We start from the raw sequence: 24,820 nt of genomic DNA, 5'->3' as shown, positions 1-24,820 counted from the left end.
TATTTTTCTTTCTCTTTCTGGCTTACTTCACTTAGAATGACATTCTCCAGGAGCATCCATGTTGCTGCAAATGGCATTATGTTGTCAGTTTTTATGGCTGAGTAGTATTCCATTGTATAAATATACCACCTCTTCTTTATCCAGTCACCTGTTGATGGACATTTAGGCTGTTTCCATGTTTTGGCTATTGTATATAGTGCTGCTATGAACATTGGGGTGCAGGTGTCATCCTGAAGTAGATTTCCTTCTGGATACAAACCCAGGAGTGGGATTCCTGGGTCATATGGTAAGTCTATTCCTAGTCTTTTGAGGAATCTCCACACTGTTTTCCACAGTGGCTGCACCAAACTGCATTCCCACCAGCAGTGTAGGAGGGTTCCCCTTTCTCCACAGCCTCTCCAGCATTTGTCATTTTTGGATTTTTGAATGACGGCCATTCTGACTGGTGTGAGGTGATACCTCATTGTAGTTTTGATTTGCATTTCTCTGATAATTAGTGATATTGAGCATTTTTTCATGTGCTTTTTGATCATTTGTATGTCTTCCTTGGAGAATTGCTTGTTTAGGTCTTCTGCCCATTTTTGGATTGGGTAGTTTGTTTATTTCTTATTGAGTCGTATGAGCTGCTTATATATTCTGGAGATCAAGGCTTTGTCGGTTTCACTTGCAAAAGTTTTCTCCCATTCCGTAGGTTTTCTTCTTGTTTTATTTCTGGTTTCCTTTGCTGTGCAAAAGCTTGTAAGTTTCATTAGGTCCCATTTGTTTATTCTTGCTTTTATTTCTTCTAGGAGAAAATTTTTGAAATGTATGTCAGATAATGTTTTGCCTATGTTTTCCTCTAGGAGGTTTATTGTATCTTGTCTTATGTTTAAGTCTTTAATCCATTTTGAGTTGATTTTTGTATATGGTGTAAGGGTGTGTTCTAGCTTCATTGTTTTACATGCTGCTGTCCAGTTTTCCCAACACCATTTGCTGAAGAGACTGTCTTTATTCCATTGTATATTCTTGCCTCCTTTGTCGAAGATGAGTTGACCAAAAGTTTGTGGGTTCATTTCTGGGCTCTCTATTCTGTTCCATTTGTCTATATGTCTGTTTTGGTACCAATACCGTGCTGTCTTGATGACTGTAGCTCTGTAGTATTGTCTGAAGTCTGGGAGAGTTATTCCTCCAGCCTCTTTCTTTCTCTTCAGTAATGCTTTGGCAATTCTAGGCCTTTGATGGTTCCATATAAATTTTATTATGATTTGTTCTAGTTCTGTGAAATATGTCCTGGGTAATTGGATAGGGATTGCATTAAATCTGTAGATTGCCTTGGGCAGTGTGACCATTTTAACAATATTGATTCTTCCAATCCAAGAGCATGGAATATCTTTCCATTTTTTAAAGTCTTCTTTAATTTCCTTCATCAATGGTTTATAGTTTTCTGTGTATAATTCTTTCACCTCCTTGGTTAGATTTATTCCCAGATATTTTATTACTTTGGGTGCTATTTTAAAGGGGATTGTTTCTTTACTTTCTTTTTCTGTTGATTTATCGTTAGTGTAAAGAAATGCAACTGATTTTTGAACGTTAATTTTCTAACCTGCTACCTTGCTGAATTCTTCAATCAGCTCTAGTAGCTTTTGTGTGGACCTTTTAGGGTTTTCTATATATAGTAACATGTCATCAGCATATAATGACACTTTTACCTCTTCTTTTCCAATTTGGATCCCTTTTATTTCTTTCTCTTGCCTAACTGCTGTGGCTAGGACTTCCAGGACTATGTTAAATAGGAGGGGTGATAGTGGGCATCCTTGTCTTGTCCCAGATTTTAGTGGGAAGCTTTTGAGTTTTTCACCATTGAGTACTATGCTGGCTGTAGGTTTGTCATATATAGCTTTTATTATGTTGAGATATGTTCCCTCTATACCCACTTTGGCGAGAGTTTTTATCATAAATGGGTGTTGAATTTTAGCAAATGCTTTTTCTGCATCGATTGAGATGATCATGTGGTTTTTGTCCTTTCTCTTGTTGATGTGATGTATTACACTGATTGATTTGCGTATGTTGAACCAGCCTTGTGTCCCTGGGATGAACCCCACTTGGTCATGATGTATAATCTTTTTTATGTGTTGTTGGATTCTATTTGCTAAAATTTTGGTGAGGATTTTGGCGTCTATGTTCATCAGTGATATTGGCCTATAATTCTCTTTTTTTGTAGTGTCTTTGCCTGGTTTTGGTATCAGGGTGATGGTGGCTTCATAGAATGAGTTTGGGAGTATTCCCTCCTTTTCAATCGTCTGGAAGAGTTTGAGAAGGACTGGTATGAGTTCTTCTTTGTATGTTTGGTAGAATTCCCCAGTGAAGCCGTCCAGTCCTGGACTTTTATTTGTAGGGAGGTTTTTAATTGCTATTTCTATTTCCTTTCTAGTGATCGGATTGTTCAAGTGTTCAGTTTCTTCTTGATTCAGTTTTGGTGGACAGTATGTTTCCAGAAACTTGTCCATCTCCTCTAGGTTATCCAGTTTGGTTCCATATAGTTTTTCATAATATTCTCGTATGATATTCTGTATTTCTATTTTGTTTGTTGTAATTTCTCCATTTTCCTTTCTTATTTTGCTAATTTGTGCTCTCTCTTTTTTCTTCTTTGTGAGTTTGGCCAGAGGTTTGTCGATTTTATTTACTTTTTCAAAAAACCAGCTTTTGGTTTGGTTGATTTTTTCTATGGTCTTGTTAATCTCTATTGTATTTAATTCCTCTCTGATCTTTATTATTTCCTTCCTTCTGCTGCTTTTTGGGGCTTTTTGTTCTTCTTTTTCTAATTGATTCAGGTGGTGGGTTAACTTGTTTATTTGAGATTGTTCTTCTTTTTTGAGGAAGGCCTGTATCGCTATAAACTTCCCTCTTAGCACTGCCTTTGCTGTGTCCCATAGGTTTTGAGTGGTTGTGCTTTCATTATCATTTGTCTCAAGGTATTTTTTAATTTCAGCTTTGATTTCCTCATTGATCCATTGTTTTTTCAATAACATATTGTTTAATCTCCATGCTTTCCTTTTTTTCTCCTTTGTTTCTCTGTTGTTGATTTCCAGTTTCATGGCATTGTGGTCAGTAAAGATGCTTGAGATAATTTCTATCTTCTTATATTTGTTGAGGTTTCTTTTGTGTCCAAGTACATGATCGATCCTGGAAAATGTTCCATGTGCACTTGAAAAGAATGTGTATCCTATTTTTGGGGGGTGTAATGCTCTGAAAATATCCACCAAATCTAGTTTTTCTATTGTAGTATTTAATTTCTCTGTTGCCTTGTTTATTTTCTGTCTGGAAGATCTGTCTAGTGATGTTAATGCAGTGTTAAAATCTCCAACTATGATTGTATTCCCATCAATATCCCCCTTTATCTCTGTTAGTAATTCTTGTATGTACTTAGGTGCTCCTATATTGGGTGCATATATATTAACGAGTGTAATATTTTAATCTTGTATCACTCCTTTAATCATTATAAAATGTCCTTCTTTATCTTTCTTTATGGCCTTTGTTTTAAAGTCTATTTTGTCTGAAATCAGTACTGCAACACCTGCTTTTTTGGCTTTTCCATTTCTATGGAATATCCATTTCCATCCTTTCACTCTCAATCTATATGTGTCCTTCTCCCTAAAGTGGGTCTCTTGTATGCAGCATATTGAAGGTTCTTGCTTTATTATCCACTCTGCCACTCTATGTCTTTTGACTGGAGCATTTAGTCCATTAACATTTACAGTAATTAATGATAGATGTGTGTTTATTGCCATTTTGAACTTATCTTTGCAGTTGAATTGGTATATCCTCTTTGTTCCTTTCTTCTTCCTTTTGTGGTTTGGTAATTTTCCTTTGTATTATCATGGATTTTATTTAATTTTTGTGACTCCCTTGTAAATTTTTGACTTGTGGTTACCCTTTTTTGTAAATCTATTAACCCATTACTATAACTGTTTTTATTAAACTGATAGTAACATGATCTCAAACCCATCCTACTGTTATAAAAAATTTAAAAAAGAAAGAAAAAAATATTCTATATTTCCCTGCCTCCCTCTCCTACTCTCAGTGATTTGTATGTCTTCTTTTATAATTTCATGTTTTCTTTATTTGTAATTCATGAGTTATCACCTTTCCAGTTGTGAGTTTCTCATTTCTGTAGCATCCTGCTGCTTTTCTATTTAGAATAGCCCTTTCAATATTTCTTTTAGCATGGGTTTAGTGTTGCTGAACTCCTGCAGCTTTTTTTTGTCTGTGAAACTCTTTATTTCTCCTTCTATCCTAAAGGATAGCCTTGCTGGATAAAGTATCCTAGGCTGCATCTTTTTTTCATTCAGGGCTTTGAATATATCTTGCCACTCCCTTCTGGCCTGTAGTGTTTGTGTAGAGAAATCAGCTGAGAGCCTTATGGGGGTTCCCTTGTAATTCATTCTTTGCTTTTCTCTTGCTGTCTTTAGAATCATTTCTTTATCCTTGACTCTGGCCATCTTGATTATGATATGTCTTGGTGTGGGTCTATTTGGGTTCTTCCTGTTTGGGACCCTCTGAGCTTCCTGTACTTGGATATCTGATTCCTTCTATAAGTTTGGGAAGTTTTCAGTCATGATTTCTTCAAAAACCTTTTCAATCCCCTTTGATCCTTCTTCCCCTTCTGGGACCTCTATTATGCGAAGATTGGGACGCTTTATATTATCCCATAGGTCCCTTATGCTATTTTCATTATTTTTTATTTGCTTATCTTGTAGTTCTTCTGAATGGGTGCTTTTTATTGCCCTGTCTTCTAGATCACTAATTCGTTCCTCTGCATTATCTAGTCAGCTTTGCACAGCTATTAGATCATTCCTCATCTCTGTCAATGAGTTTACCCATTCTACTTGGCTCTTCTTTATAGCTTCAATTTCATTTTTGACATATTTTATTTCTCTAAGCATTATCTCTTTTAATTCCTTCAGCAATTTGATCACTCCTTTTTTGAAATCTTCATCTAGTAAGCTATCGATGTCTATTTCATTGAGCTTTCTTTCAGGGGATTTCTCTTGTTCTTTTAATTGGGAAAGGTTTCTCTGCTTCTTCATCTTGCTCGTACCTCTCTGGCACTGTGGTTTATGGAGTATCAGTTGTCTATTTTGGATCTTAAGGATTTTATCTGTCTAATGCCTATTTAGGAATAGAACTTAGGAAAAAAAAGAAAAAAGAGAAAGATTTTTAAAAGAAGGGAGAAAGAGGGTTTGAAAACAGTGTATAATGAATAATAGAAGAGCGAGTTGAAGCAGAGTATTAATCGGGTTGAGACGTCCTTTTAAAACCTTTTAAAAAAGGGGGGGTGGGGAGATGAATAGATGTATTTGAAACCTGTGTCTAATCAATAACAGGACATCAAAACCGAAGGGAAACAGAAATGAATTAAGAAGTAAAAATTAAGAGAGTAATAGAAAATAGAACAGGTAAAAACAGATTTAAAAAAAAAAGGGTTGTCGGTGTTCTCCTGGAGTCTGTATGCTTTTAATGTGAAGTCTTTCTGTCTTCGTCCTGTTTTGGAAGCTCAGCTTGTTTTCAGAGGCCCTCCGTTGGCGCCCTTTTCTGTGCTGCTCCCAGCACCTGTCGGCAAGCAGATCGCGCCTCCTCCTAACACGGGGTCAGGTGCAGCTCTAGTCTGCTGTGGGCGGGCAGGTCACTGCCCCTCTGGATGCCGCAGTCAGATGTTGCAGACTGGCCAGGTAGGAGGGTGGGTCGTGCCCCCTCCCAGCACCTTGGTCAGGGGCTGTGTTCCTGCCCGACAGGCGGGGGGCACTCTCCCTCTGCCTGCGCCACCCGTAGCTCCGCTGCTCTGTGAGGCTGCGCGCTCCGCCCTTGTCGGCGCTCCACGGGTGGGCTCGGGGAAGACCGAGGGACAGCCTCCTCCCTTCTCCGAGCCAAAACCCAGCTCCTTGTTTGTCTTTGTGGAGCAAGTTCTCTGAGGGACCAGGATGGAAGGATCCTATGTGCCCCAGGCTGTAGGCCCGTCTCAGTCTGGCCTTTGAGGCTGCTAAGCCCTTCGGTGCGGTTGCAGGTTTCGCCCCTGCCCCCTCCTGGGTGCTAAGAGCCGGAGAATATGGCGGCTGTGCCTGAGCCCCGCCTCTCTTCCCCTGAAAAGTTTCCGTGGGTTTTCAGAGATGGGGGTATGCACCCTTCCCCCGAGAGCACATCAACCTTGCTGTTTTATGGAGGGCCCAGGTTGTTCTGTCCTGTACACCCACAGCCACGGCGCCCAGCCCCTTGCAGTCCCCTGGGGCTGCCTCCGTGCAGCCGCCCCCGTCCTCCGCCAGGCTTGTGCAGCCTGGCCCTGCCCGCTGCTGCCAGCCCGCGTCTCAGGCTGTGTGTCGGGGGGGGACGCTCTGTGCCCGTTTAACTTAGTTCTGTCAGACAAGGGCTGCTCTGTACAGATCCAAGCCTCGGAGGCCCCCCTCCGTCCCGCTGGCCTCTCAGTTGGAGAGGGGAGACCCAGCGAGCGAGCGCCAGTCCTCCTTTGCCGCTCCCTCCCTGCGGGACCCGTCCCGGGCTGCTTGCCTTTTGTTCTTTCTTTTTTCCTTTTCTCCTACCAGATTTTTGGTGTCTTTATGTTTTGAAGAGGGCGATGTTCCGTCAGAGTTCCGCAGGTGCTCTGGTTGACTGAGTGGGTCTGTAGATGTGGGTCTTGGTGTATTTGTGGGAGAGGGTGACTTAGGAGCGTCCTTCTACTCCGCCATCTTCTCCGTCCTCCCTAAAAGTTTTAACATCTTTTAATAGTGACTCAAAACCTTTCAGAGAGCTTATCAGTTTAGTAAACATTCTTGAGCGCCTGCTATATAGTAGATGCTGTGCTAAGTATGAGGGTTACAGCAGTGTAAGGAACTTTGAGGAACTCACATTTTAATGAAGGGGACATCAGGCAGAGAGAACATGAGCAAAAGAAGCATGGGCAAAAGATAGCAAACTGAAAGAAGTGTTCTAAGAGCTGGATTAGTTCAGTACTGACCACATAGGTGGGGGAGTGGCAGCTAGATTGGAAAGATAGGAGTAAGGCCATGGAGGCATTTTGACCTGGAGCTCAGACTTAATCTTGTAGGTTAAGTGCTTTCAAACAATTTTAGCATCAAAACCATAACCTCAAAAGAAATTAATGGTAATAACTATGACAATTACAATAATAATCATAATGTCAGCTAATATATCTTGATTATCTGCCATGGTGCTATCTTGAGTACTACATGAATTATCTCATTTCTTCCTTATAAGCAACCCTGTAAGATAGGTTTTAATATAATCCTCATTTTACCAACAGAGGCTCTTAAATATTAATATATAAAGCAAGTTGAAGCAAGCTTCTCTTACTATATTGCTTCTGCAGAACAGAATACATTTTAAATCACTGCCTAAAAGGATAAGAAGTTATTGAAGGGTTTGAGGCATGAAAGTGACATAATCAGATTTGTATTTTATGTCTGTCATTCTAGAAACTGTCTGAACAAGGCCTGGATTAGGAAAACTAGTTATGAAACTCTTGCATTAGTCCAATTAGTCCAATTAGAAATGATAAGAGGATAGCAATTACTAATAGGCCAAGAAGAAATTTGCATGTGTCACATGAAGGAACAAATCATGGTAAATGGATACATGAAAGGTTTTACCTTGAGAAAACTAATGGGAACTCTTGATTTAGTGGGTCCATATAATTGAGGTTAAACTGATATAAAAAATGATATGTTAATAAAAAGGAGAAAATATGAAACAATGTACTTATTTAACTTCAATTTTTGATAGTTAAACATTCTTCCTTTTCTAGAGTTGCCACTAAAAATTAGAAGCAGAGCTTATAAATTCCATACTAGCAGAGGAGATAAAAGAAGAGCCAGGATAAATAGAAATCATAAAGAGAAAAAAATAGAGAGGTAGAACAAGTTATAAAAGTATAAAGTAAGATTATAAATGTGTGTATATATGTATATATAGATATAATTACAAGAATTAAAAGTCAACTAAATGATCTAGTTAAAAGACAAAAGTTGTTTGCCTGAATTTTTTAAAAATGTCAACTATATACTGTTGCCAAGAAGTAGATAAAGGTTGAAGTAAAAAGATGGAAAAAAGATATCCCAGGAAAATTTAAACAACAAAACTGATGTGGTTATGTTAACATCAGACAAATAGTCTTTAAAAGGGAAACAAGGTATTAGAACAATGCCAAGTATCTGAAACAGGAATTTAAGTTCAGATCTTAAAGATGAAGTTGAAAAGAAGGTGATAGTGCATTTCCAAATAACTAATATGTTCAATGAGTGTTACACTGATTTGAAGAATAAAGACAAACAAAAGTTTGGGAAAACAAACACCTATAGGCTATATGGAATTTAAAGTTTAACCAAATACTTTTTTCACAGATTTTGAAATACTGGCTTTTTCATTCCATGTCATTCTATGTTTGTTGGCTACACATATAAAAATTAAATGCATTTGGTTAAGTATTTGTTCTTTGTGTTTTCAGGAATTCAAAATGTCCTCAGCCTCTTTTGTGCAGTCCTTACAGAGAATAAGGTTCTCTTCCATTCTGCAAGTTTCCAGAGACTTAGCGATGCTTGTAGAGCCCTGGAATCTCTAATGTTTCCTCTTAAATACAGGTGAAGTTTTTATTTGGTATTTTTATTTATTCTCAAACTATGCGCTACTTACTGATAATCAGTCAAAGTATTATAGCACAACAGTTTTGAACCACAAGGGCATATTTTACAAAGTTATGTTGTTACAAGAGTCATGGTTCTGATGGAAATCTAGCCTGGCATTTGGAACTTTTCCAAGTTGTCTATTATTGAGTGTTGATTTATTTAGTGAAAAAAATAATTAATTTAAATAGTATTGTCAGCAACATTTAATTCTCTTTGAATATAGTTGGAGATAAAAGTCTTTAGTGCTGTCTGGTTATTTAATATTAAGGAATTATTAATTTGGGAGGTTATAGTGGTATTATATAATGGTTTTATTTTTAAAAGAGCCTGTATCTTCTTTAGATATGTACTAAAGTATTTGTGTATAAATGATATGATGCCTGGGATTTGCTGCAGATAATACAGTAGGGAAGAGAACAGAAGGAGTAGAAATATGTATGTGACCGTGAGTTGGTGATTGTCAAAGCCGAATACATGTGGCTTTGTTTTCCTTTTTTGTCTCTTCTTTGGGAGGGGGTGAGGAGGTTTTTTTTTTAACTCGTAGATAAGAAAGCATTCTAAACCTTAATTTTTATACTTTTCTATTCTTACTAACTATAAAAATCAGGTATAGAAAATGCAATTCGAATGATTGTTTTATATAGATAAATCATGACCAGTATTGAGGGAGAGGTCCCATCAGGGAGTCAGTGTTAGCATCTGACATCAGATTTATATGTAAGGAAGGATGCTTCCAAGCAGTTTTACAAAGCCTAAAGAGACTGCTTGCCTAGGAGGGGTAGGGGATAAGGAAGCTGCCTTGGGTTCCATTTATTTTATATCCTGTTATATCAGGTCATATCTTTCACATGAATATTTTTTAAATCTTTTTTTCCTAAAAATGTAGTGTTATTGGTAATCTAAAATTTCTAAACATAGGGAATCTAAAATTTATATAGCATAAAAATGAAAGAAAAATATGTTTTTATTATAGAAGAACAAATATATCTCACATATATTTTTATTGTTTCCAGTTATCCTTATATTCCTATTCTCCCGGCTCAGCTACTGGAAGTTTTAAGTTCCCCAACACCTTTCATTATTGGAGTACATTCTATCTTTAAAACTGATGTTCATGAACTTGTGAGTATTTTAAATTACCAGTTATTGAGGTCAGATGTTTATCATATTTCTTTGAGTCCTATAACATTTCAACTAATTATTATTTTCAGATCTATTGCATTCCCAGCAGAAAAGATTGACTGGAAGAAAAGCATCATTGAAAAATCTAAATGCATTAATTTTTCCTTTATAGCAAGTACAGGAGATTTACAAAATGAATTCATTAATATTTTAGAATGTCCTTCTTTTGGTGTACCAAGTTTATCTTTCTGTATTCTTTGCCTTATATGTGAGAAAGGAAGATAAAATTATTCATCAATTAGAATTCCATTTATACTTTATTATGACTGCTTTAATTTATTCATATTTTGAAATGAGGCTTGTGTTAATGCTGAATGGCTGATAACTAAAAAGCAAAAAGAATTTGCAAAAGAGTGAAGGGTTTTAGTGGAATACAAGTTCAGTATGAGCCCCACCAAATTATTCTATTCTTACTGCTGTATGAATGGAAGTACCAAAGAAGGAAAATAATATTCTACATTCAACCAGTTTGGAAATAACACATTTAGTTCTCTGTACTGCACTTTAAAAGGAACTTTAAAAAAAAATGCACTTCAGAGAAGGACATCTAGGATGTCAGGAGTTTAGAAACTATATCCTGTGAGGCCCTAACAGAATTTTCTCTATAGTATCAGGTAATAACCTGGTACTATAAAAGATAAATACTTAGCTGTCACAGGAAAGAAAGAGGCTAAAATGAAACTGGTGGGTATAGTGGATATGGAAACAAATTTCTGCTCAGTTTAAGTGTATTCAGCTAATAGAGCTGCCCAGTGATGATGAGTAGGTTTCCTTATGTGAGAAGTGTACTCTCAGGTACTGTGTAGAGGGCAAGGAACAGGTTGCATGACACATTTCAGGGAGTTTTAAGAAGCATTTCTCACTGAAAGGTTGGGCTGTGTAATGTCTGTGATCCACAATCCTGAAGAGTTTGTAATTCTACTTTGTTTTAGTTTCAAATGCCAACAAAGAGGTAAGCTCTGTTGGTACTTCTACATAATTAAAATTATAATTTTTATAGTTATAATTATAATTATAATCAAATCATAGGTGTCTTTTAAACTGATAAAAGGCAATTCTACATTGCAGTTGTAAACAGTACCCTCATTCATTTATTAATCATTCTTCCTAACTTTATATATTGATCTAGTTCCTATTTAACTTTGATATCACATAAAATATGTATAAATCAATAACCATATTAAGTAAAACCTAACTAGTACTGTTTAGAAACATACTCATCTGGTTTGTAGGTTATTTTTTCCCACTAACTATAAATGGTCTCTGGAAGTTAGACAAACCAAGTGTTGACAAAAATTAATTTGTTATCTTTTTAATAAATAAATTAGATTGAATTTTAATCCTATTATTAAAATAATAACTTCAACAATCTTGGCTAGTTTCTCTATTACATTTTTATGTAAGTTATTTTTAAATAGCCTGTTGTAAAATGCTAAAGATCAGTTTCTTTTTTAACTACCTGTACAGTACCATTTTGATGTATACTAATGGCTTTGCTTATTGACTCTTACAATGATTACTATGTTATTTAGGATACAGCTGACCTACTATACTAAAGCATGCAAAATGCAGTGGCTCAAACAAAATACAATTTTATTTAACATTCATGCAGCAGTTTGTAGAAGTGTTCCGTTATGCGAGACCAGTTTGCTACATGAATTCATTCAAGGTCCAGACTTCTTTACTTCTTGTTCCTCCACTAGAATCCACTCTGGCATTGTCATCATCTGAATGTTCAAGGATGGGTTGTTGCTAGTTTATAGTTTCAGCCATGGGAAGGGGAAAGAGAGCACAGAGAAAGAGAGCACATTTCTGTTTCGAATGCCTAGTACATACCACTTTTCATGTTCCATTGGCAAAAACTTAGTCATATGCCACACCTAATTTCAAGGGAAACTGGAAAATATATGATAACTGGGAAGTCAATCTACATTTTATTAATTACAGATTAATTTTTTTATCTTCTTCAGTTAGATGTAATCATAGCTGATTTGGATGGAGGCACTATTAAAATTCCTGAATGTATTCACCTCTCTTCCCTTCCGGAACCACTTCTGCATCAGACTCAAGCAGCTCTTTCTTTGGTATGGTATATTTTTTCATAGTATTTTTCTCTTGATTTAAATCTAAACTAAAGTAATTGGCATTAAATATCATTGGCAGTACTTTAAATTACTTTAAAAAGAGACCTATATATTCTTTTTTAAAATTTTTTGTATATATATATATTTTTTTTAGTCAGTTACAATGTTGTATCAATTTCTGGTGTACAGCATAATGCTTCAGTCATACACATACATACATACATTCATTTTCATATTCTTTTTCACCGTAAGTTACTACAAGATACTAAATATAGTTCCCTGTGCTATACAGTATGAACTTGTTGTTTATCTATTTTGTATATATTAGTTAGTACCTGCAAATCTCGAACTCCTAATTTATCCCTTCCTATCCCCTTTCCCTCCTGGTAACCATAAGTTTGTTTTCTATGTCTGTGAGTCTGTTTCTCTTTTGTAAATAAGTTCACTTGTCTGTTTTTTTTTTTTTTTTTTTTGGATTCCACATAAAAGTGGTATCATATGGTATTTTTCTTTCTTTTTCTGGGTTACTTCACTTAGAATGACAATCTCCAGGTCCATCCATGTTGCTGTAAATGGCATTATTTCATTTATTTTTATGGCTGAGTAGTATTCCATAGTATACTATATATACTATAGTATAGATTCCATAGATATACCACAGCTTCTTTATCCAGTCATCTGTTGAGAGACATTTAGGTTGTTTCCATGTCTTGGCTATTGTAAATAGTGCTGCTATGAACATTGGAGTGCAGGTATCTTTTTGAATTAAGGTTTCCTCTGCCTTAATTCAATATGCCCAGGAGTGGGATTGCTGGTTCAGAGGGTTTATCTATCTTTAGTCTTTTGAGGAATCTCCATGCTATTTTCCATGATGTCTGCACCAAGCTACATTCCTACCAACAGTATAGGAGGGTTTCCTTTTCTCCATAGCCTCTTCAGCATTTTTCATTTGTGGACTTTTGAGTGATGGCCATTCTGACTGGTGAGGTGATACCTCATTGTAGTTTTGATTTGCATTTCTCTGATTATTAGCGATATTGAGCATTTTTTCATACTCCTACTGGCCATTTGTATGTTTTTGCTGGAGAATTGCTTATTTAGGCCTTCTGCCCATTTTTGGATTGGATTATTTGTTTTTTTTCTTGTTAAGCTGTATGAGCTGTTTATATATTCTGGAAATTAAGCCCTTGTGAGTCTCATCTTTTGCAAATATTTTCTCCCATTCCATAGGTTGTCTTTTTGTTTTGCTTATTGTTTCCTTTGCTGTGCAGAAGCTTGTAAGTTTAATTATGTCCCATTTGTTTATTTTTGCTTTTATTTCTGTTGCCTGGGTAGACTTCCCAGGAGAACATTGCTAAGATATATGTTAGGTAATGTTTTGCCTGTGTTTTCTTCTGGGAGGCTTATCATGTCTTGTCTTGTATTTAAGTCTTTAAGCCATTTTGAGTTTATTTTTGTGTATGGTATGAGGGAGTATTCTAACTTCATTGATTTACATGCAACTGTCCCATTATCCCAACACCATTTGCTGAAGAGACTGTCTTTACTCCATTGTATGTTCTTGTCTCCTTTGTCAAAGATTAACTGACCAAAAGTTTCTGGGTTTATTTCTGGGCTCTCTATTCTGTTCCACTGAGCCATATGTCTGTTCTTGTACCAATACCATGCTGTTTTGATTACTGTAGCTCTATAATATTGTCTGAAGTGTGGGAGGGTTATTCCTCCAGCTTCATTCTTTCTCTTCAGTATTGCTTTGACAATTCTGGGTCTTCTGTGATTTCATATAAATTTTAGGATTCTTTTTTCTGGTTTTGTGAAAAATGTCCTGGGTAATTTGATAGGGATTGCATTAAATCTGTAGATTGCTTTGGATAATATGGCCATTTTAATAACATTAATTCTTCTAATTCAAGAACATGGGCTATCTTTCCATTTCTTTAAGTCATATTTAATTTTCTTAGTCAGTGTTTTGTAGTTCTCTATGTATAAGTCTTTCACTTCCTTGGTCAGATTTATTCCTAAGTATTTTATTTTTGGGTATGCAGTTTTAAAAGAGATTATTTCTTTACTTTCCTTTTCTGATATTTCATTGTTAGTGTAAAGAAGTGCCACTGGTTTCTGTATCCTGCTACCTTGCTGAATTCTTTTATCAGCTCTAGTAGTTTTTGTGTGGAACCTTTAGGGTTTTATATATATAGTATCATGTCATCTGCATATAATGATAATTTTACCTCTTCTCTTCCACATCTCATTACTCTTTGGTAGATGTGCTGCTTGCAAATCAGTGTGATACTGGCTTGCAGTGTTTTCAAGTTACTGCAGAAAGATATAACTTATTGATTGATTAGATGTCTAGCATTTTGTGCAGTGAAGTTTTAAGAAATCTTGTGACCTGTGTGTTTCTCATTGAATTCAATTGAATTTTTTGTCAACTTTAGTTGATTTTCAAAAGCACAGGGTTTTTATTTTACTAACAATGTTTTAAGTACCCATTTATCCCTCATCAGAAAATTGAAACTTAGAAATTCTGCATTCCTTTTCATGCCATTACTAGAACTAAGGTCTTTATATTCTTCTTGAATAATATTCCAGTCTAGGCTGTTAAACCTTTTTTCCCCCTTAGATAGGAACTCAGAAATCTAGGAATACCAGGAGGGATTTTATTCTCAGAAATGTTGAAATTTATATTAGTCCTTGTTTTGTTATAGTGATACCTATGGGATGGGAACATTTAGAGAAGACTGACTTTTCCTAATGTAATTTGTAATCTGGAATACAAGGCATAATAGAGTGAAAAGAATACTGTGTAGGACTTAGGAGACCTAAATTCTAGTCTGTAGCCTGTCACTTAATATTTTTGAGCAAATCACACTCTTATCTCTAGTCTTCTGTATCGTAGTCTTTATGTATAGGATGAATGTTTTATACACAGAATAACAAATACTGTTTCCCAAAGTGAAGTATGAAATGATTTGAGGTGGTAAATGGCAGCCTTTTCATTGTAATAATTATGTATTTATTATAATGTTTATCAAAAGTAGCATATAAAACCTGTGATTTCACAGATGATATCATCCAAGAAAATACAGATTTAAAGAGATGAGTTGATTTAAAGACATTTTAAAGAAAATATTAGCTAAATAATTGCATAGGTAGTATATGGGATATTGCAAAAGCTAAGAAGGTAGTATTTGAGTGAATTTAAAATGTTTTATGTTTCTAGAAATCTTAAAAAAGTTTTAAAATCTTATATATGCTTACTTAATAATGATATTTATAATTATTCAGGAATTAAGTACCAAAATTCACAAAGATTAAGATTTTAATTCTTAACGTCAGTGGCTACTGGGAGAGGTTCTGTTCCACACTGGTATACTCTAACTTACAAAATCTGTGCCATCAAATTTGACCAGAATAAAATTAATTTTTTGTAAAACTGAGTATGCCTATTTACATAATTTTCAAGTACAAAGGTGAATTATGCTATAGTGTAGTATTTTAAATAAGCCATAAGAGCATAGTATATTGTCAAAATAGGACCAAAAAGAAATCACATTTGATGGACTGTGTGGGAGCTTTGACACACAAGTATATGAGCTTCATTTGTTTAGTAAACAGTTGTAATCAAATGGTTACACAGTACTCAAACTATAATAATCAATGGATGATTTTATAGACATGAAGACATTATACTGTGGTAACGATTTGGTGATTGGATTATAAATATTATTGATATTTCAGTGTCACTTGTAAGTACTGTTTTGAGTCTTTTGGTCTATTTTGAGTATAGCACCAAATCCTGAATATTTGAAAATGAGCCTGCAAAGACAAAAATTTCCTGCATACTGATGCAAAATAATTTTTTTCTGTAAGTCCTGTGTAGACCATTCTTTCCCACCTGCTTCCCAGTCTGCTTTCCTTCAAAGCCTAACCCAGATCTTACCTTCTTGTTTTAGCTTTCCATAGTTGAATTATATTTTATATTTTATATATTTCTAATGCTTGTCACATTGTATTATACTATTACTCCTCTAGACTATGAGGTTCTTAAGCTTATTCCCTTTTTCCTCAGTGTTTCAGTTAACTAACTAATTAATTTTTAGTATTTTTATATTTTTTCTAGGAGATTTTTTCACAGTAGTACATACAGAGCTGCCTCAGCTAACTGTATTGTATTTAATGGAGGGAATATATTGTAATTCATGTACTGATACTTTTTCATCTTAATGCCCCAAATAGGTTATATAATAGGTTTTATTGATACTAAGATCTTTTACATAACAAAACTTCTTTGCTTTAGATTCTACACCCAGATCTGGAAGTAGCAGATCATGCTTTTCCCCCTCCACGAACAGCTTTATCCCACTCAAAAATGCTGGTAAGAAGTTTAATATTTAATTTTGATAGTTTTAAAGAGAGCTGCTTTTATTTGTATGTTTGTCAAAGAAACTGACTATAGTGGGAATTAAATGGACAGCCTGGTAAAGGTACACCAAATTAGAAATTAGGAAAATTACCCCTGACTGACCTAGTGATCTCTGCTCAAGGAGAAGCCACAGGGCAGCACACTGACTGGAAGGAAGTAGGGCTTGGCCTGTTGCTCTGAGGAGGCATGAGTAAGTATGGGACAAAAAAATCAGAACCTAGGTTATAGCCTGAAAAACTATGCCAGGCATCCAAGAAAGGATCAGACAAGGATAGAAAAGGGAAATTTACAAAAAATAGAAACAGGTTGTTGGTAACAGGAGAGAATCACATTTGAGTGAGTAGATGAAAGTAGTTCCAAATGGAAGCCATAAAAGGGTGAATAAAAGAGGCGACTTTTTTTATTTCGCCCAATGCATTTCTTAGAAATGAGCTTTGTGGCCAGTAAGGAACCTTTGACCTCTTTGACATGTTACTTAAGCATTCTTGACCATTAAATTAGAAGTTGACTAAATAAAGTTTCCTTACAGTTTTAAAACTGTGATTTTTAAAAAATTTAAATTATCAAAATACTTGTCATACCTTATTAATACAAGAATAGATTTTTATAAGTTGGATAAACTGAAATAATTTCATAAGCTTTAAAATACAGTCTTGAGGGTTTTATATTTGTGATGACAATTCTTTTGATGGATATAAAAATCAAATGTCTTGTGAAAAATGCCTTTCTCTAACATGGTGAAAAGGAAGACTCTGTGATTTGTTTTTTTTTTTTTTCTGAGAGGAAAATTGGATGTACTGGAGGTAAGTTTTGTTTGGTTCAATTTAAAAGGAACTATTTAACAGCCTACACTATCCAACAGTGGGACAGACTAGATGCCCACCATTTAGTGCTGCTACAAATGAGACTTACGCACAGACAGATTTGTTAAGTAACCTCTCAGGTTTTTCCAACTTTTTGACTTCGTAATATTTTGTTTGTTTTTTAAGAAATTCAGTTACCTAACATGTCTACTCTCATATTTTCAGGATAAAGAAGTGCGTGCAGTTTTTCTTAGATTATTTGCACAACTTTTCCAAGGATATAGATCATGCTTACAACTTATAAGAATTCATGCAGAACCGGTAATACATTTTCACAAGGTGAGATAGAGTACCATATTGTATCTGTCCAAAATGTAGACTCTAATTTAATAAAACAACTTAGTTGTCTTTTCCTAGCTATGTATATTGACCTTAATTTATCAAATGTGGGTATTTAAAATCTCTGCTTTATGTGACTAGGATGATAATTTTTAGTAATACTATGGAACTGACATATTATCCTTTAGGGAATGTTAATTTTAAATTGATTTTTCTTTTAAAATTGACATTAATTTCTTTCTGATTTCTCCTCCTGCTTTATGGACATTCATTTTTATTCTTTCTAATACATGTAGCATTTCAGGTATCAAAAACCCTTTTAGAGAGAAATGTATTTTATAACAACACATTTATGCATGAAGACATTTAGGCTTCCTATTATATTTTTGTTGTGACCATTCATCCATTACTAAGTGATAACTTATTCATTTAACATTCTCTTTCTTTACAGACGGCTTTCTTGGGGCAGCGTGGTTTGGTTGAGAATGATTTCCTCACTAAAGTTCTCAATGGAATGGCCTTTGCAGGTTTTGTTTCAGAAAGAGGTCCTCCTTATAGATCCTGTGATCTCTTTGATGAGGTATAGTTCTTATCAAATGAATGCATTATTTACAGACAAAATTAGACTAGTACATAAAAGTAGAGTAGTATTTTAAACATTTAACCAAAATAAAAAATACTATTTGCTATTGTGCATATTAGATCTGGTATTTATAATATGGATTAGAAAAAATATAATTATAGGCTGTCTCAGAAGTACATAAAAATCTTGAACAACTGAATTTTAAATGATCGATTAAAATATTTTTGAAAAATTGACTGATTGTAAAAATAGAACTTAGACCTTTCTCTGTAAGACTCAAGTTTAATGTATAAATATGTGATTTCAAACTGCAGTTATGTTTAGTCTATCAGTGTCCTAAAGCCATAGTTTCATTTAGCCATTTTTTTTTTGTCTTTTGTCTTCATGTATTTTTACTATCTAAAGCAGTTTTCTTCATTATAGTGTACAAGATGATCTGGTATATTACTGGAAAAAAATGTTGCTACTTAATTTTTGTCTAAAAAATGGAAATTAAACTTTACTAATAATTTAATAAGCAGGTAGTAGTTTATATATATATATATATATATATAATTTATAAACACAGTTATCTTAGAGGAGTGTACTGAAAACTTTTTTTTTTACTGAGAGGTGTCATTAAACATAAAAGGTTGGAGACCACTGCAGTACATTAAGTAATTCTCTATAATAATCTCCCCTCCATTTATCTGTCAGCCAGGGAGGACAATCATCTTCCTATACCTCTCAAGAAAAGTTGGTCAGGTTTAGGGTGAAATTTGATTTATAGATTATTAAATTCTTGCAAGAATTAAATGGAATAAAATATAATATTTCTGTAGTACACTTAATATCTTAGTTATAGATAATCACATCTTCTTTAATATGTTATAATATCAATTATATAAATAAAGAATACTTACTAATCAGTAACCAACATTTGTCTAGCTCCCTTAGGAGATATTAAATATATAGAAGACAAATTTAGTTTCTGTCTTCAAGGAATTGGCCATATAAAGGGAGATTTAGGACAGAGATGACTCAAAATAAGGATGCTGTTTTGTGTTAAGTGATTTTTCTTATTTTAATGCATCCTTCCATTTACAATTTAACTATGTTCACAGCACCCCATTCTGGTGGATAGAACAACGAATATTACTCCCATTTCAATTTCTGGAAGAGCATTGTATTGAAACCAATAAATCTAAAAGTTCTTAGAAGTCTATAAAAGAAAAACACTCCTGACACCCAAAATAGCGGAGAATAGTAATAATAATATTTTGCTGCTGGTGATTTTATTTTATATAGAGAAATTAGGAATCAAGTTGTTAAAGATCCTTGGTTCAGAGAAGGATCTTTTATTCTCTGAAAAGATAGTTAAGTATTTACAGATCAGAATGAAAGAAGAGGCATGTGTTTTAGTTGTGTATGGAGATCTGCACCAAATGCTTTATTTAATAATAACACAAAGCATATGAAGATCGGTGGACAGTTCTTTTTGATAAGTTATTGATCATGGATTCTCTAATATGATTGATCACTGACTATCTAGTACTAACATATATCAGCCTTTAGATCTTAAACTAAGTAATTGATGCATAATGTTTTATGGGGATAAATTAGATGTTCTCCGAGGTCCTTTGTTGCTCCTACATTTTATTAGTCTCTGACGCATTTTAAATTGTAAATTGGTTTATGTGCCCCTTTCGTTTCTGTCCAAATTCCTTTAGTAACTCTCTCTGGCAGCTTCACAACTAATAAGTCAGGTTGATTACTTCCAGAAAACTTGCTTGCCAGCTTGCCATAGCCTCTGACTATTTTTGTAAGTCCTTCCCTTGCCTGGGGTGCTCCCCCTCTACCTTTTAGTCCATTTTTCATACTTTGCTGATATCTCATCACCTCCTCCACACTTTCCCATAGTAGATGACTCTGAGAGCTACCAGTCTGCATGAAGTTTTATTTTTTGACTTTAACTTTATATGGCAACTAATCTTTTATTACATGCATTTGTATATACAAGATATACATCCTCCAGGTTGGAAACAATGATAAGGCAAAGACTGTCCAAGATTCCTACTGGGTCTCCCCTTCTTATTCATCCAGTTCTGTGTTGTACCTGGAGTGATGATTTTTGGTGTCTTATTGATGTTACTTGAAAGCCAGCTGTTCATATGTATATTTCAGTCAAGGGCCTAAAAGAAATGAGATACCAGACCTAAGTAATTTCTCCTTCTACCGTCTTTGGCCATTTAATTGGTTTGCATGGGAATGTGCTTTTAGGAAAATTGCATTTGCTCCTGAGAAAGGGATCTTTGTTTTCATTTAGCCAAGGGCAGCCTACCACACAGAAGGCTTTGTGGAGCTTTGAGCAGCAGCTCGCACTGTGTGTTTTCTTGTCCCCACATTCTCATCAAATAGGCCTGTTAAAAGGAAAGAAACGTTTGCCCTTCTTTGACAGTCTTTCTGAATCCTGGCCTGGAATGGGTGAAGTCATAGTTTTATATGTCTCTCTGCTCCAGTGAATCTGTTAGTTCCTAGAATGAAAAATTCTATGTTATATACTTAAAAAAAAGCCATCCATCTATTTACCGCTTCCTCACATCCCATTTTTTCCTGTCAATACTCTTTTCTCCATTCCAAGTGTACACACTAACACAGCTCTCCCAGTAAATTAGTTGATAGGGAAATGGATTAAAGTTTATATAATTTGAGAACTAGAAGGAGCCTAAAGGTCATCTTGTTCTTCCATCTTGTTTTAGGGATGAAGAAATTGAAGCTCAGGAGTTTTATAAAGTGACTTGCTCCAAATCACACTGTTAGCAAAACTAGGACTAGAGTGACCTAACTTGAACATTTGGTTCGTATTTTGTAAGTTAGGGAAATGTTTGGAGACTTTATGACTGACTGAAATTCTGAGTGTGAGAATTCCCTGAGTGAGGCCTGGAGAATGAAAGAGTCTCTCTTGAGTTCCAGAAATGACTTTTCCCAAGAAATAAGACTCTAAGTCATCAGAGACTGACCACCAGAACATCTGAGGATTCAGTTGACTTGCTAACTCTAGAATAGAGGTGAAACCCATTAAAAACCTAAAATATTTTGTTTTAATACGAGTATATATTTTGGGTGCTTTTTGTTTTCAAATTGTGTGGCATCATCACACAGCTTTCTAATTCAGAATATTTTGCAGTTGATGTTTTGCCATTTGATTCTTTTTTCAAGTTGGTAGCTTTTGAAGTAGAGCGAATTAAAGTTGAAGAAAATAACCCGTTGAAGATGATAAAGCATGTCAGAGAACTTGCTGAGCAACTATTCAAAAATGTAAGTAAGTATATTTGCTTAGACAGTTACTAATTTTAAAAGTATTAATAAGGTTTTGTGTTTGAAAAACTAAAAAGCTTCATATTCCTAGTGATCATGTTTTTTGCTCTGATTTAAAGCCTTTGGGACTGTAAGTTACAGTATATTACAGTTGGTACTATGCATCAAAATAGACCTCATTTTTCAAAGTGATTTTCCTGTCAATCGCTGTATTATAAAAACATCTTAGTTACATTTTTCCAATTTGTCGTTTGCCTTCATTGAATTTTCATTTTGGTCTCTGTCTTCTTAAGAAAGTCTGTTGAGCATTTTGAAGATGTAAAGATTAGACTCATTAGAGACCAGAGCTACCTCAGACAGAATAGACCAATGTACTCTGTTTTAGCCTGGTACAGTGAATGTCCACTGGATGGGGAAAATCTTTTGAGTTGTGTTGTTTTGAACATACAAGGAGTAGAAAGCTGAAAGAAAGAAAAGAAACTGTCAAGTGACTACAGAAACTCAAGGGTGAAAATACTCCCTGATAGAAGAAATGCAGTCAGTTAAAAAAAAATAATCTTTCAGAAGGAAAACTTGTGTTCTGTGCTGGTCTTTGCCACTTATGATGGCTGTGTAGAAGTAATGTATAGCATGATCACATGAGAAATTTCTGTTGACCTATTGTAATAATAATAAATACTGAGTGGTTAGCACAACATGCCAGGCATGGGATTAGGCACTTTACATATATCATCTCTAATCCTCGTAACAGTGTAAGATAGGTGTCATTATCCCCATTTTATTGGCTCAGGCTCATATAGTTGTTGAGTGATTGAAACCAGATTTTAAATTTAGGAGTTTTCCTCTATCCAATTCCGAAGCCTCTGTTCTTTCACTCCATTAGGCTGGATCATCTCCAGTTGGAAAAACAGTGGTACTTCCAATGGCTAACTTTATACTTTTTTCTTTATAAAGAACTTTAATGTACTTTCTTATTTGATCTTGGAAATGATCCTGTGAGATAAATAAGGCAGGTGTTGATATGTAAGGAAATTGAAGATTAGAAAGTTTTTTTCCTTGCCCACTAGGAGTGATTTATTGATGAATTTCAAAGAATAGCAAAACATCAATTGTGAATCAGTGTTTGAGGCTCTGGGACTGATCCCTTTAATAACTGAATGTTTATTTCTTAGGTTTTTACATGACTATTCCAGAACTGCCAAATTTTATAGCCAATAAGTGACCAGAGCTGGGGTTCTGACACAGATTTGTCTGTCACATGACTGACTACACAGTGTATGAAGACTGTGTGCCAAGCCATTTCGATACAGAAACAAAGTAAATTCCTTTTTTGCCATTCTAGAATTTAAGTTTAATGATACCTAGCATACACTAAGCCAACACAAAACTGAAAACTGCAATAAAATAAATATCTAGTAGTGATACATTCTTAAGGGTGAACGTAAATGCAAATGGCCTGTATCCTATAAAATACTTTTAAAGTGATCATCATGAGGGATTGTATTACTAGGTAAGATATGGAAATCGCCTTTTAAATGTACTCTCCATTTCTCGAACTCTTACTAGACTTTCCCTCACCATCACAATCTAATTATGTTCATTTAATTTAATCAGTTCCATTCATTCAGTATGTATTTTTTAGGCATCTACTAGTTTCAGACATTTTCTAGGTATATGATTCCCATAATATCCTTGAGAAGAGGATACACATACATGATGAATGAGTATTTGAGGATATCCCAGTGGGCTGTCATCAGACTTTATGAAATTCCTTCTGGTTCTAAGATTCTAAAGTCCACAATGGTCCTGACATTGCTGAAGTAAATACTTTATAAAGTTAAAAAGCAGACATGATGGTAAAATTACTTTTTTAGGTTGTACAGGAAGTTGGGGGAAGGGAGGAAGGATGGTCTCAATGGAAGGAAAATAATCCAGATGGTTCTATTTTTAACTAGTCATTTTTTTTTATCAGATTTCTAAAATTCCCTTTTGGTAAGCAAAAGCCAACCATATAATTTGACTGTTTCCTTATTATTGGGGTATAATTGAAACCTGGTGATTCCATTCAGATGTTTGTAAATACTTTATTGCACTGAAGTCTGGTATGTGTACCTAGCTGCTCTCCTTCACTTCTCTTTGAAGTACCTCAGAAATGAACAGAATTTCCCAGTCTCTTCTCACCACTCCTTCATAGTGCTTTTTAGTGAGTAGGAATGAATTGTAGGAATGTGAGTATACCTGAGTAGGATGAATTGCAGCTGGGTTTAGCTGTTCTTTTAACTTTCTGGAGCTTCCAAATAATTAAGAAAGATGTATGGTGACTTTGCTGGAAAAGGGAAAGAGAAAGTGGAATGAAGAAGGAAAGGAATAAATCTACTAGAGACAAATGTGTAAGCGTTGGCAAGGTTATACCATGAAGATTATTGGCCACACGTTGGTACAGCTTTTCTTTCCAAGCCGAGTGATAATAGTGAGTCTGCCCACTTCAGCTTTCAGAAGCCTTAATGTCTGCATGACAGCATATTCAGCCGCTTACCTGCTCTTTCCCTGTGATTCTTGGTATACATTTATAAATGACTACTAACTACACACAAAATGAGAATATTAAGATAGACCAGGACAAGAGCTTTATAAATCTCCCTTCCAAGGCATCTTGAACAGTTGGACATGTGTTTTACTTAGTGTAGTTTTTCTAATTTGTTTTGCAATAGTACATAAACATTTGCTGGACTGTGTAATTTGTCTGCTTTCTTAAAAGTTAAAGGAAAAATGAGAGGTCTTGGACTTTCTTATAAAATAATATGAGATTTCTGTTTGTACCTTATGGATATTTCATTGCCCAGCATTGAAAGAAATAAGGTTTAAAATCCTACCGAGAGAGCAAAGCCCAAATGCAGAAATAGCCATTCTAAATCACGTAAGATCTAGACCTTTTACATTTCCGCAGAAAGTTAATTTCACTACCAGGCACATTTAGTCTAAATTGATGATATTGGTATTCTTTGCCAACTGTGAATAAAGAGATCCGTTGTTGTTTGTTGTAGGAGGGAAGTAAAAAATTGTGATCATCTTTCACCTTAAAAAGTCAAAATATAAACTTATTTAGATTATTATGATGAAATGAGGCCCCGCACCCAGAGCATAAAAATCCAACTCCTTCCCTGATCCTATCTGATTATTTGTTCATTTTTAAGTATGATTTACTGTGATATAATTTACATATAGTAAAATTTAATCTTTTTAATGTACAGTTTGATGGATTTTGAGAAATGAATGTTATACAACCACCACCAGCACCACAACAATAAAGACATAGAGCATTTCTGTCACCTCCCCCTTCCCAAATTTTCATAATGCTCCCTTGTAGTTGCATCCTCCCACCACCTCAGATTCTTGGCAACTTATCTGTTCTGTCTCTGGTTTTTGTCTTTTCCATA

The 24,820-nt window shown here is 34.9% G+C and overlaps 1 protein-coding gene across 2 annotated transcripts in view; it reads left to right on the top strand.

Moving 5' to 3' along the window:
• The window catches only part of SBF2 (SET binding factor 2), a 393,567-nt gene that overhangs the window by 211,803 nt on the left and 156,944 nt on the right, over nucleotides 1-24,820 (top strand). For both annotated transcript variants that reach the window (XM_031681212.2, XM_031681211.2), the window contains exons 7-13: nucleotides 8,492-8,624; nucleotides 9,683-9,791; nucleotides 11,822-11,935; nucleotides 16,236-16,313; nucleotides 17,390-17,503; nucleotides 17,955-18,083; nucleotides 21,285-21,383. In XM_031681212.2, coding sequence (XP_031537072.2) covers nucleotides 8,492-8,624; nucleotides 9,683-9,791; nucleotides 11,822-11,935; nucleotides 16,236-16,313; nucleotides 17,390-17,503; nucleotides 17,955-18,083; nucleotides 21,285-21,383 — 776 coding nt within the window. The remainder of the gene's footprint in view (nucleotides 1-8,491; nucleotides 8,625-9,682; nucleotides 9,792-11,821; nucleotides 11,936-16,235; nucleotides 16,314-17,389; nucleotides 17,504-17,954; nucleotides 18,084-21,284; nucleotides 21,384-24,820) is intronic.

The sequence above is a fragment of the Vicugna pacos genome, chromosome 10 (genome assembly GCF_048564905.1).
Source record: "Vicugna pacos chromosome 10, VicPac4, whole genome shotgun sequence".
NCBI classification, from domain to species: domain Eukaryota; kingdom Metazoa; phylum Chordata; class Mammalia; order Artiodactyla; family Camelidae; genus Vicugna; species Vicugna pacos.
This window is presented reverse-complemented; position numbering and strand designations above follow the sequence as displayed.